We start from the raw sequence: 12,080 nt of genomic DNA, 5'->3' as shown, positions 1-12,080 counted from the left end.
CTGACAAAAAGTCCCTCTCCAGCTTTCCTGTATTGCCTTTTCCACCAAGCCAGTGAAACACCTAACAAAATGTTTTTTTCTTCATGTATATACAAATTAGTATGAGAAAAGGGTGAAGTAACCAATACCACGTAAATCTAGTTTGTAAATCCAAACCTTCCAATGTTCACATTGGTTTTATAACACAGAAACAAACCTTTCTGCTGCAATGCATGCTGCAGCAGAGTGAACGCAGACCCTGGCCATGACACAGTGCTCAGGTAGGAACATTTGATGGCTCTAGAATGTGATAATGGAAGAAATATCTCCAGTATATTCTTGAAGTATAAAATACTCCATAAGTATTTTCTTGTATTAAAAAAAAAAAAAAAAAACATTGTTTTCTAGTATTTGTTTTGCATAAAAATTTTCAGTGATCTGAAAAATTTCAGGTTTCAGAATCAAAAATTACAGCAATTAGAAAATGCTGCTGAGTTGTCCCCTTGGGAGCACTGCTCAGGCTACTTTGTGTCCCCACTTTGCTTTACAGCTTAGAATCCCCCAGGCACATTTAGGAAAAATAAGACCAAAAGACCAAATGTTTGCTGTCATCAAGATTTTGTCATGTCTTCTACCTCATCTAAGAAGTAACACTGAACCCAGGCATTCACAGCAATGCTGTTTCCAACTGCAACATCTCACCATCTTTACAGACTAGATCCCAACAATAGCTCTGTAGATCCAAACATTTCCAATCCAAGTCTCAGTCTCCTATAGTAGCTCCTACACAACAGCAAAAAACTGCCTGTTCCCACAAACATAGGTGGATTCACATCTTGCCTCATTTGCACTGAAGTATCCATAAATACATATGCAACTTTTGGTCAATGAAGTTGCAAATGAATAGTGGTCAGCTCCTGACTACTTACTCTCTGGGTAGTGTGCTCACCTGAGAGCTACAACCAGGGTTTTTTAGCTGAGCATCACCTTGGGGGAAATGTGATTTTACAAAATTATCATACTCATTGGTTTTCCTGTTCTATATTCACCATTTAGATGCTACTAGATGCTTAGATGCTGCAGAATGAACGGGAAGAGATGATATTAATTAATCTAAACATGACCTCCTTTCTGCCATGTTCAAATCTGATTTCTCTTTGCTTTCCTAAGCGATTAACTGAATCTCCACGATCAGTGCCTCCTTTTCAAAGCAGACACAGGAAGCAACATCGTCACATGAAGCAGTCGGTCTTTTACCTCAAGTGGCTCAGTCAGTGCCCCACACTGACGCAAGTCACTAAGCACAAGTCTATGATCTTTTACAGCAGCACTTCTCACAAACTTCTTCTTACTTATCTTGAGGTCAGACTTTCAATTACAGACAAGAGGATTTGTTTTCCCTTGTAGCTGAACCTAGGTTGTCAAATGCACAGCTCTGATTTGTCCCAGCTTTCCCAGTGTTACACGGATCTGGGGCATACTGGTGAGCCTGGGCCAAGACTCAAGTCACTGGTTTGAGTGGTTACGTGATGCTGGGTAGTGGTTTCCTGCTACTTTACCCAAGGTTTTTCACCTAGGCATCACACAGCCGTCACGTACCAAAATTAAGGCATTCTAATCTGTCACTTGGACTAAGAAGTGTTCAGAATAAATGTTCTTCCTATTGCTGTTCAGAAATCACACCAGCTCTGTCATGGAGATTTCCATTAGAAAATGATTCTCAAATTTGAAAAAAGCTCAATAGGCACAAACAGAACATACATACAGCCTTTAGGGAGCACACATAGGATTTTAAGTTCTTTTTGTGCAACCTCATCAGTCCAAGAAATCTGGATGGTGGGGTCAAGAAGGAAAAGCCATCAGGGAAATAAACAGTAAGACAGTTATAAACTTCCATTTGGATATCTCACTCTAAATACTGCAAAACAAGGTCAGTACATAGGCACATGACGTTATTTCACACCAAAGATTATCAGAAGTAACATTCTTTAGAGCAGAACAGCACCAATAATTTCTCCTTAATCAACAGGACCACTTCTTAATTAAATCACTTCTCAAATTCTAGAGGCTTCCTAGCTAGGAAACAGGATGAGAAAACATTTCGTTCTGCTTAGCAAGACAGCAAACCTCAACTGAAATGTTTTGTGAGAAATTAAGTAACTATTCAAAGCTGAACAACTTGAAATGAATGTGGGGGGAAAAACATACCAAACAGAGAATGACAAAAATATGCATAATAAAGCACCATGGATATAATAAAGCCTAGGATACATTTAAAGCAAATGCATGTGTATTAATGTTCCCAAAAAAAAGTATTGTCATAGAATAACACCACCCTGAAACATCACCATGAACTAACACTAGGACAATCCTGTTCTAATGCTTCTGACCCAAGTGGAATTACATTCAATTTTACCTATGCAGGCCTTTTGCTATTTCTCATTTTTCTCCTGGTGACATCAGTGCAAGTTAGATTCTGGCACCCCTCATTTCCTTCCTACCTAAAGCACAGCTCTCATACCTCTTGACTTTTTCTCTTTTTTTCCCCGTCTCTTCCAGCACAAGCAGAAGGAGGTCAGTTAGGGGTGCTGAGTATCTGCCTCCAACTAAGCTGGAGAAGAAGAGGTGAGCTGAGCTGTCTGGAGGGAAGCAGAAGACCCGTGTTGTTCCACAGCCAAAGCCTGTTTCACACGTCCTATCTCAGCCTGTGGCACAATCCAAACCTTGGCTTAGCATGGCCAAGTCTGCCAATGTACAACCAGCACCTGAAGTCAGCCCAAGGAGTTCCATCCACTCTTGCATTAGAGCTCACCCGTTACTAATGGTGAGCTTGGCCCATCACTGTAATGAGGAGCTGTAACTGCAGACCTTCTACTTTTTAGCATTTTTTTTTCCAGAAAAAGAGAAGTTTAACAGAAGTTTTACAAGTTTCTTGGGTGTTCCTACCAGGCTCAGGAGGGTGCTAGGCAGCACACTGCAACAAAGCACTTAGAGGCTGAAAGTCACAGCTTGGGTTATACATATAATCCACACAGATACGGCTGTTCAGGTACAAAGAGTTTTTCTGCTCTGGATTGCACGTGCAATCCTGCACACTTTATTCACCCATGTGTTTTCCACTCTGGGACCATGAACCTTTTGGAAAGCTCAGTGCAAGTGCACAGGGCAAGGGCATTCTGGAGCACTGACTGCTGGAAACTACATAGCAATGCATTCTTTCAGATTTAAATGGACAAAACATGGTCATAATGTCAGGGAAATGTTAAAAAAAAAAAAAAAAAAGAAAAAAAAGAAAAAAAAGAAAAGAAAAAAAGAATATGAAAATTTGGGCCTCCTTACCCGTCATACAGTCTTTGTTCTGTGTCAAGGGGTTCTATTTGCTTCCTTCACTGGCACAAACAAAATTATTCCCATTAGCCCCAAGGAGAGGTGACAGCTAGCTACGCAAGCGAGAGATGGATTCTGTTCTGCATCACACAAAATCAACAAAATAGTCAAATGTGTTCTAGCTCAATAACTGTCTTCAAGTTTTATTTTCACTAACAGCAACGATGATGTGATAAAAGAAGTCAAATGAATGCAGCATGAATACCACATTGGATGGTTAGGAGAAGTTACTGACATGAAGCTGGGAAATCTATTTGATGAACTATTGAAAATATTATTTTAAAACTTCAATGTCATTTTTTAAAAATTGCCTTTCAATAACCCAACATAGTGGCTTCTGAGCGGCCCTATCTATTTGTGTTAGAAGGATTTAAACTCAAGTGCCTTCCTTCAGTAAAGATGCTGATTACTTGAGACAAGACTAGAGGAAAGAAGCAATCACCTAACATTCATCCTGTATGTTTTGATTTGGTGTACACAGTTCACAATTACATTTCCACTTACTTTCTTTGTTAAAATAGACTTAATAAATTCTGAATCAGACTAAGTGTGACTTGACAGACCAGCACATTTTTTTTTAAATTAAAAAATAATTAATTAAAATATCAGGTGAAAAACTTGGCATTTCTCATCTATTTCACGAGAACAAAGAGGCTGCAATCAGACAGGCTCATTTCAAATAATACTACCATCTTTCAGCAACTCTCCCAGACCTCTGGTACTTTTTAAAGGTTACTGCTGCTAAACTGGGGGTGTGGTGGGGGGTGTCATCTGTCTGTCCACAGTTTTCAAAAATCTTTATCTTTGTCTGTCAATAATGACAACAAAGAATAAGAATATATTGGATAAAGTATAAATAAAAGTACTAGTACTGGAACCAAAATATTTATTTACAGTAAAAATATTAAAACTAACATTAAAATAATTTTGAAGCTAGAAATTAAAAATGACTATCAATGAACATGTTTTTAACTAGAATACTTTTTCCCTGCATAAAATAACAAAAATCTAAATGTATCCATGGAACACATCTGTTCCACTGATATTCAAGGACATATATTATCAGAGGAAATTAATCAGCTACAGCTAATAGATTTATTGCACTGTCACTGCGTTGCCAATGCCATACTACATTAGAAAAAAAAAAGAAGGTATTCCTCTGATATTTTCCAGTGAAAATTACAAAACAAGGCTGTCATGACTTGACTTGCTAAAATGATAGATGTTTTCACCTCGCCTCTGAAGCCAGCAGAAGGTCTGACACCAACTGCAGGTGAAGAATCAGAGCTTCATCACTGGAGTTGCAGCCATGCTACATCTAAGCAAGGAAACCAAGCAATAACCTGCACATTCACTGCAGCTGTCATGCAACCCTCCTTTCTTATTCCACTGAAAAAACAATTATTTAGTATCTCACCTTGCTATCTTGTCACTGCATGACATAGTAAGTAGCCTTTCTCCTTGCAATACTCCATCCCATGTCTGGATAGTGGTCGTAGAGCGCACGGGGATTGTTCCTTCCCCAGATTCTATTTTTGTTCGTAGCTGTCCTCTTGCCTTGCGGTTTGGATGTCTGTCCCCTTGATCTAAATGACAAAAACTGCTTACAATCAACTGAATTATTCTCAAAATATTTCACAGATAGCATTACAATAAGAAGAGTCTATTAAAGCCTATGTAGCTGCTGGCTTACACGACAATTTCTATCGCTCCTTGCAATGTAGCTACATAACCATATCACTAGTACGTGCTCAAATAATACTTTAAACTCCAATACTAGAATACTACTGCTATCATACCCTCTTGTGCTGCTTCATGTGGCGAGAAAATCCTAGCATCTCCACAAGGAGACGTGCTGATATAGAGATGAAACTGCACATTTTCCTTCAGTTTAAACCCGCCTTGCTCCGATTTGATAAAAATGGATTTTTGCTGATCATCTTTATTGCTGAAACAGAGAACAAAAATATAGTCAAAACCAAAATTAATGTAAAAAATAACATAAGCTGGTCAGTCTCAACAGGCATTGTCTCAACACATGATGTCTGGAAATTTTATATTATAACTCTAACAAGTTATTACAAATTTTAAAATGAAAAAAGAATGGAGACAAGAAATAGAGAGCCTTTTACATTCCCCAGTGAGCTTTCAGGGACTTATCAGAAAACAAAGCAACATCAGACATTGGACCACTTGAGATTATTTTGATTTAGATTTTTGTTTACAGATTACAAAATGATTCCCTATAATTTTGTCTGTGCTTTCCTCTCAAGGTTGACACCTAACTGAATACATGTTTTGTTCAATTTAAACTTTAGGGCAAAGAGCTTCAGTTCTCAGTTAAACGTTCTAATGCAACAAGTGTTACTTTACATACTTCATTTCAGCAGGGCATGTCAGGACAAATGTTTCACATTCAAATAATTAGAAGACACTTTCTTAAAGCTTTACAGCTCCATGTGGTCAGCTTATCTTCCCATAAGCTTACCTTAGATAAAGCTCAAGTTGTGTATATAGAAATTTAAGCAGGCACCGTCGAGATATAATTTCCGCGTGGCAATCATTTAATGCAAGACCCCGATCACTCATGTATTCACCATTGATGCATTTTGTTCCTGTAGAAACACTTATTACCAGAGCATCTTTCACATCTGTACCTGACAAAACAAAATTTTAGAATGAAGATGCAATTAAAATCACAAGCAACTTAGCAAGAGATCGTCCTGCAGAATTCAAACAAGGCTCTTTTGTTTCTTTTCAAGAAATATTTTTTCTTCTGATTTTTTCATTAAACCAAAAGCTTCACTCAGACTTATCTTTCCTCTACCAGTATGGTCTATGGTTCTTGTGATTTCTTCCTTTTGGAGCTCATATGAGTTAGAAATTGAAAACCTGCAGGGAAAAATTGCTGCTTCAGGAAGAGTTATTACAGCCTGATCCCCAAAGATGATGCTTTTTTCTGAGCCCAGGCAGCCAGTTGGCTTAGAGCACGGCAACCTTTTGTCCATATATGCAGATATTAACAGCATATATAGAAATTTGTATTATTAAAAGGCACTGATTTATTAAAAAAAAAAAAAAACAAAAACAAAAACACAGAACAGAAGGGTATTAAACCATCAACATGATAAGTAAAACTAGATAATGAAGTTCAAATAGTTAAACCATTTTAAAGCTTATCAGCAGTACAGGACATCTAGAGACATAGTTCTTGGTGTTAAATAATTCTGCACAATTGAATTAAAAATATTTTGCATGTTTTCTATACAAAAAAAACTACCTTTGTCATTAAAATAGTCAATTCCATGAAGAATTTTGAATGACAGGTCAAAATGTTACATCCTTGTACCAAAACAAAGCAAAAAACACCAGATATGGAAAGCAGCTGGCCCTGCTAAATGCCTTCTGCTGTCTTCATTCAACAGAATATTTACTGCAGTATGGACAAGCGGGAAGAAACATATTCAACACGGCCCAGGCACCTGAAGTTTAAGGTCCATCCACAATACAGGATCATCTCCTGGAGGTGCCAATGCGAGGGAGCCTAGGCTGCCAGTGCGTAGAGTTAGCTGTGATGTGCATCCCGGCCTGAAGTGGTGCAGATTCATGGGGAGCTGTGTGTGGGTGTGGGAAAGAGCAAAGGCTAACTAACAAAGTGCAAAACCTTAAAGATTTGTAAAGCAAGCATAATTTCTTATATACCATGCCAAAACCAAGAATGCCATCTGTGACCAATGTGGTGAAATTTATTTTAGATTTACTTTCAAAAAGTTCAATGTTTCATTTTAACAGGTTCATGCATTTTGCAGACTATGAATTATCTCAGAAGTCTCAACTACGCAGAAGACAGGAGCTCCAGAAACAGATGCATTTGCAGATCTAATTTTCCTTTAATCATCTTTAGCCGAGATTTAATTGCTATATTTAATGCACCTTGAGTATTAAACAGTAAAAATATATTTCAATACTGATTGACCAAAGAAAGAATATAGTTTCTTAGAACGCAAACAAAGCCCTGGGATTTAGACAGCTAAAACAGTATTTTTTTTTTCTTTACCTGTTGTCATGACAATTCCAGCAAGGACTTTTCTACGTGCATGTGGAGATGTGAAATTTTCTGTCAAATCACTGAATTTATCTACTACCAAGCGTGCAACAGCATCTGCTAAAACCTGTTGGATCACACAGAAACACACATTAGAAAATTCAACAACGAAAAAAAAGCCACAGTAGCATTAGATTATAAAGATTTGCACTTTTAAATGATTTGACAAACAGATTAGAAGTGTTTATATTGTTTGCTTTAAAACTGGACAAAGATTTTGATGCATCTGCATTATGCCAAGGAGGTGGCTAGGTCCAATTTTTCAGGCACACTGAACACTCAGAGCTCACTGTATGTGGAAATAGAGTTCTGTGTGCTCCATGACAAGGTCACATAGCCCCATGTTAAATATCAAAATACCTTACGCTCATGATCACTATGAACTTTTGAGGCTTTGGAGAACAACTGAACAGGGAGATGAGTCAGTATTTTCAGGCTCAAACCTCAAAACACCTCCTTTCAGCATCCTCAGTGTTGGACCTGACAGAAAGATTGAAGTGCAAAAGCAGCCTCTTCAAAGCAACACAGAAACCTTTCATAACAATCAAATTAATTACCTAGTTACTGCATAAATAAGAATGAATTTGTTTTCAAAAGTGCTTTTTTTTTTTTTTTTTTAATAAGACATACAAATTTAAGAGTGTAAGACATCACTGCATAACCTACCTGTCTGAATATTAGGAAGGCTTAACTCTTTCATCTTAAGGAAAACTTGGACAATAGCTACAGAGCTGTAACTTGCCAGTTGTGCTGACAAGCAACATCGTTCAGGCTCTGCGGGGACTAAATTTGTATTAACGACAACTTCAGGATACCATTCCTGCTCGTGCTGAACTCCGATGATGGTTCAGTTCAACACTGCAGCCAATCTCACCTGCTGATTTTAAGGCAGCTGGAACTACAATAACTAGAAATGAATCAAACTCAAATTCCTGAATCTTCACCAGAAAAGAAACTGAAAATCAGGGCAATCTATGCAACATTACTCTTGAGTAAAAACCACCGTGTAAATATCTGTTGTTGGTACTGTTTTCTGCATGTACTACACAAAGTCCAGTGCCCCTGTGATACATCCAGCAGCACAGTTGATTACTTTGAAAGAAAAAGCTGAGAAAGGCAATTTACATGTTAAACAGAAGCAGCTGCAATGGAGGAAAACCCTTTTTGGCACAGTTTTTAGACAAATTAAGAGTGTCCATACGAAGAGGCCATTTAAGGGTGATGGCTCTTTCAGACACCATCACACCCCCAGGCATGCACTGACCATAACAGGACTTCAGGCTCACACACCCACGGGAAAACCCAGGTTTAAACATCTCTACATGCAGATTCCTGCAGCCTGGTGTTAAATCCCTTCCTCGCAGTGCCAGGCATAGAAGACCGTGTGCGATTGTCTGCATGCTGCCAGCTGGCTGTAGTCAAGATGCTACCCCTGGCCCACAAGCGGACACACTTCAGAAGTGCACAGGTCCTGCGCCAGGTTGGCCAGTGCTGCACCAATGCCTTAGGTACCTGAGAGCGTCTTGTACAATGCTAAACATGTGCATAAGCAATTAAATCCAGCCCAAGAGGACATTTGGGTCTGAGATGCTTCTGTTTACGAACTAACCACAGGACCTTTCTGTACAAGAAGAAAATCACCACACCTCCAGGGACAGCCCAAGGAAAATCCGCAGTGCTGACAAATCTTGAGCATAATCTGTTCCAAAACCAGACTGCCGCAGTCAAAAGAAAAGTAAAAAGAAAAGGCTTGAAGACTGCCAGCCTGATTCACCACTGCTTTCTTAGCAGTGCTCATGAGAACTGACAGACTAGAAATAGAGGAACTCTCAATGTTGACTTTCTCCTGGGAAAGCTTTTGCAGCCAATGGAGCAATAACTACAGCTCATGTGTCATGATTTTAGAGCTTGATGTCTTTTTCCAGAATCTGACTGGGACATACAGCAACTAGCAGTCAGTGGTGACTGAGGTCACATTTGCACCAAGCTTCAGCCCATGTTTTGCACAACGTGACTTGTAGAATCAGAAGACTCTCAACACTGCGAATACAAATTTTCTCAATGCATTTGAATGGACTACAATTCAGGAATTCTTATCAACGGATTGAATTTTTTTTCAGAAGCTCAGCTTTGTTCAGAGGCTACCATCATGTTGTAGAGGAACCAGTTCTCAAGCTTCTCTCTAGCTTGTAGCCACCCATTGCAGCACTCCAGTCATGGGAGTGGTCCCACCACATTTCAGTGAGATTCAGATGCTTTGGTTTAGAGCTGCAGTTAAAGCAGGTACAGTCCTTGAGAACCACACTGGGGTAAATTCTTCCTGCCTCCCTGCCTCCCTGTGCTTATTTCAGCACCTGGCTTTCTGGGCACCAGCACGAAGGTTCAGTGCTGGTCCCATCATGGGGCTGGTGGTCGCTGCAGCACAGTGGAGGGGATGGGAAGCAGAGCACCACAATACCGTGCACCACTGCTACCCCTAATATAGCTCGTATCTGGGCAAAACCAACTACAGACAGGTGCTACAGCAGAGATAAAAAAATGTCAGTCCCGCATGGGGGGAAACATTTTCCTTTCTCCTTTAAATGAAGGCTAAGGGAGCCTTGATGAAGTTGGCCTCTGGATGTCAAGATACTTATTTGTAGACTGAGGGATAGAGAAGATTCTTTAAAGTTCTGAAGAAGCTTGTATTAGGCAATTGTTGTAGCTTTACATACACTTCCTAGACGCTGAACATGCTTATTATTATTATACTTGGTGAATACTCTAAAATAGTCTCACAGAAGGAGTAAGAATTACAACCACTGAAGGTAACAGCAGTAGGTAACATATGAGCTTTCTAGGGTTAACCCTACAATTTTCTCAACTTTACAATAAGATTTGTGTGCTACTAGTCTCCTGAATTAAAAAAAAAAAAAAGAAACTTCTTCCTCACTGACCCTTTTTTATGGCTTCTGAAATTAACATGGATATATTCTGAATCCGGTTTTATAAAAAGGAGAAAAGTGAAGGAAGGACAGAGAGAGGAGAAGGGAGAAGAGAGGGCCAAACAGTGGCCTCTGTATTTCAGTGAGATTACTAAAGGTTACAAGGGAGACAGGCAACATACACCTATGGTGGAGGATGTCTCAGAAATAAAGTCAGGCAAGGGCCTGGGAAGCCATGGAGGAAGCCTAGCCAAGAGCAAGGGCTCTGCACCAAGGAGGCCATCACGGCAAGCTCAGTCCACTGAGACCACCTCCAAAAACAAAGAGGCAAGGTTCAGTGCTCAGCAATGCTGCTTTCCCCTGTAATCGGATTTGGGCTTCACAATAATAGTTTTCAAAAACTTGTTTCTATCAGCTTCCACACTTCATCTATAAACAGGTGACCCACTTGTCTTCCAAAGTTATTTTAAAATACTGTTCACATTTCTCTGTCTTCTCCAGATCTCAACAACTATAGCTACCTACCAAATCTTTAGACCTATGACAAAGTAGGCACTTTAAATGTTTTAATGATCTTAACCTAAGCACGTTGAAACACATAGCTGTCTTCCACAAAAAAGAAGAGAACTTCAAGGACACATTTTAGAGCCCTTGGTACATGCTGTGGATTACTGTACAATACAGGATATCCTGTTGGACTTGGCACGGGAGATAAAATGAGGATGGCTATCAATTTACAAAATGTAGCTACCCATAAACATATTTTCTTTGTTTTGGAGAGGCATGTCCCTACCCCACTGGACTGACGATTTCTCCCATTTTAATACACAGAGGAATAAATGCACAAGGCCTGATTTTCATCAGTGCACCTTCATCTGCTCTGAGGCACATGCTGACTTGCTGGGTTTAAGTCACTTTCCCAGCAAAGAGATTTTCCTCACCGCAGGCAGCAGTGCTTCATCTTTCACAAAAGGTCAAGCTGTGAACAAGCAGATAAGCTTGCTTTGCACAGACTGATTTTAAATGTATTAAACCACAGGACCTTGATAACCCACTGTAGTGGCCAAATGATTATACCCATATCTATTTAATAAGCTGATCTCTGATACCAACGGTCCTTCTCTATCATTTGATAGCTTACATGTGTATTCCCACATTTCATTCCCTCCAGTGCGCTTGCTTCTACCTGAAGGTAAATAACTTTTGACATGTACTTCACCCAAAACTCCCCATCACCACCCAGAGCAGCAATCATCTTTTCACTCCTCTCAATTCTTTCCGCTCTAACAGTTTTTCTTGCAAGGCATCACAAATTAACACATTGCTGCAGGCAACGTAGAGTTCTGCCTGCTGCCTACCAGATCCAGAAGGTAATGGCACCTCAAAAGATGAGGCAACACACTGCTTTTCACCACGCAGCTCTGAGCTGAGGATGCATTTGGAACCTGCCGCCCAGGCAGCAATTCCAACATCTGCATTGGCAGAGCTACATTGTACTCTCATTCCTTCCACTGAGCTTTCAGTGCTTGGAATTTTTCTCCCCTTGCATGTTTCCAGTTTGCAATTTTTCCAAATAAAATCATTATTTTGTTTGGTCTATGGGTTGTTACAAATCTCAACTTCATTTGCATAACTCCTGTACTCTCCAAAATAGCTAAATGTACCAATTAGCTATGCTATATTCT

General features: G+C 39.5%; 1 protein-coding gene across 6 annotated transcripts in view; it reads right to left on the bottom strand.

Moving 5' to 3' along the window:
* Positions 1-12,080, bottom strand: part of ADARB1 (adenosine deaminase RNA specific B1) — a 76,786-nt gene that overhangs the window by 18,662 nt on the left and 46,044 nt on the right. For all 6 annotated transcript variants that reach the window (XR_011097695.1, XM_068686066.1, XM_068686065.1 and 3 more), the window contains 4 exons: positions 7,424-7,538; positions 5,855-6,023; positions 5,166-5,314; positions 4,784-4,952 (listed from right to left, as the gene is read on the bottom strand). Coding sequence is in view for 5 of the 6 variants with exons in the window: in XM_068686066.1 (XP_068542167.1) it covers positions 4,784-4,952; positions 5,166-5,314; positions 5,855-6,023; positions 7,424-7,538 (602 nt within the window). In the remaining variant the exon portion in view is untranslated. The remainder of the gene's footprint in view (positions 1-4,783; positions 4,953-5,165; positions 5,315-5,854; positions 6,024-7,423; positions 7,539-12,080) is intronic.

This window comes from Anas acuta, chromosome 6 (genome assembly GCF_963932015.1).
Source record: "Anas acuta chromosome 6, bAnaAcu1.1, whole genome shotgun sequence".
NCBI classification, from domain to species: Eukaryota; Metazoa; Chordata; class Aves; order Anseriformes; family Anatidae; genus Anas; species Anas acuta.
Note: the sequence above shows the minus strand (reverse complement) of the source record. Positions and strands in the feature narration are given on the sequence as shown.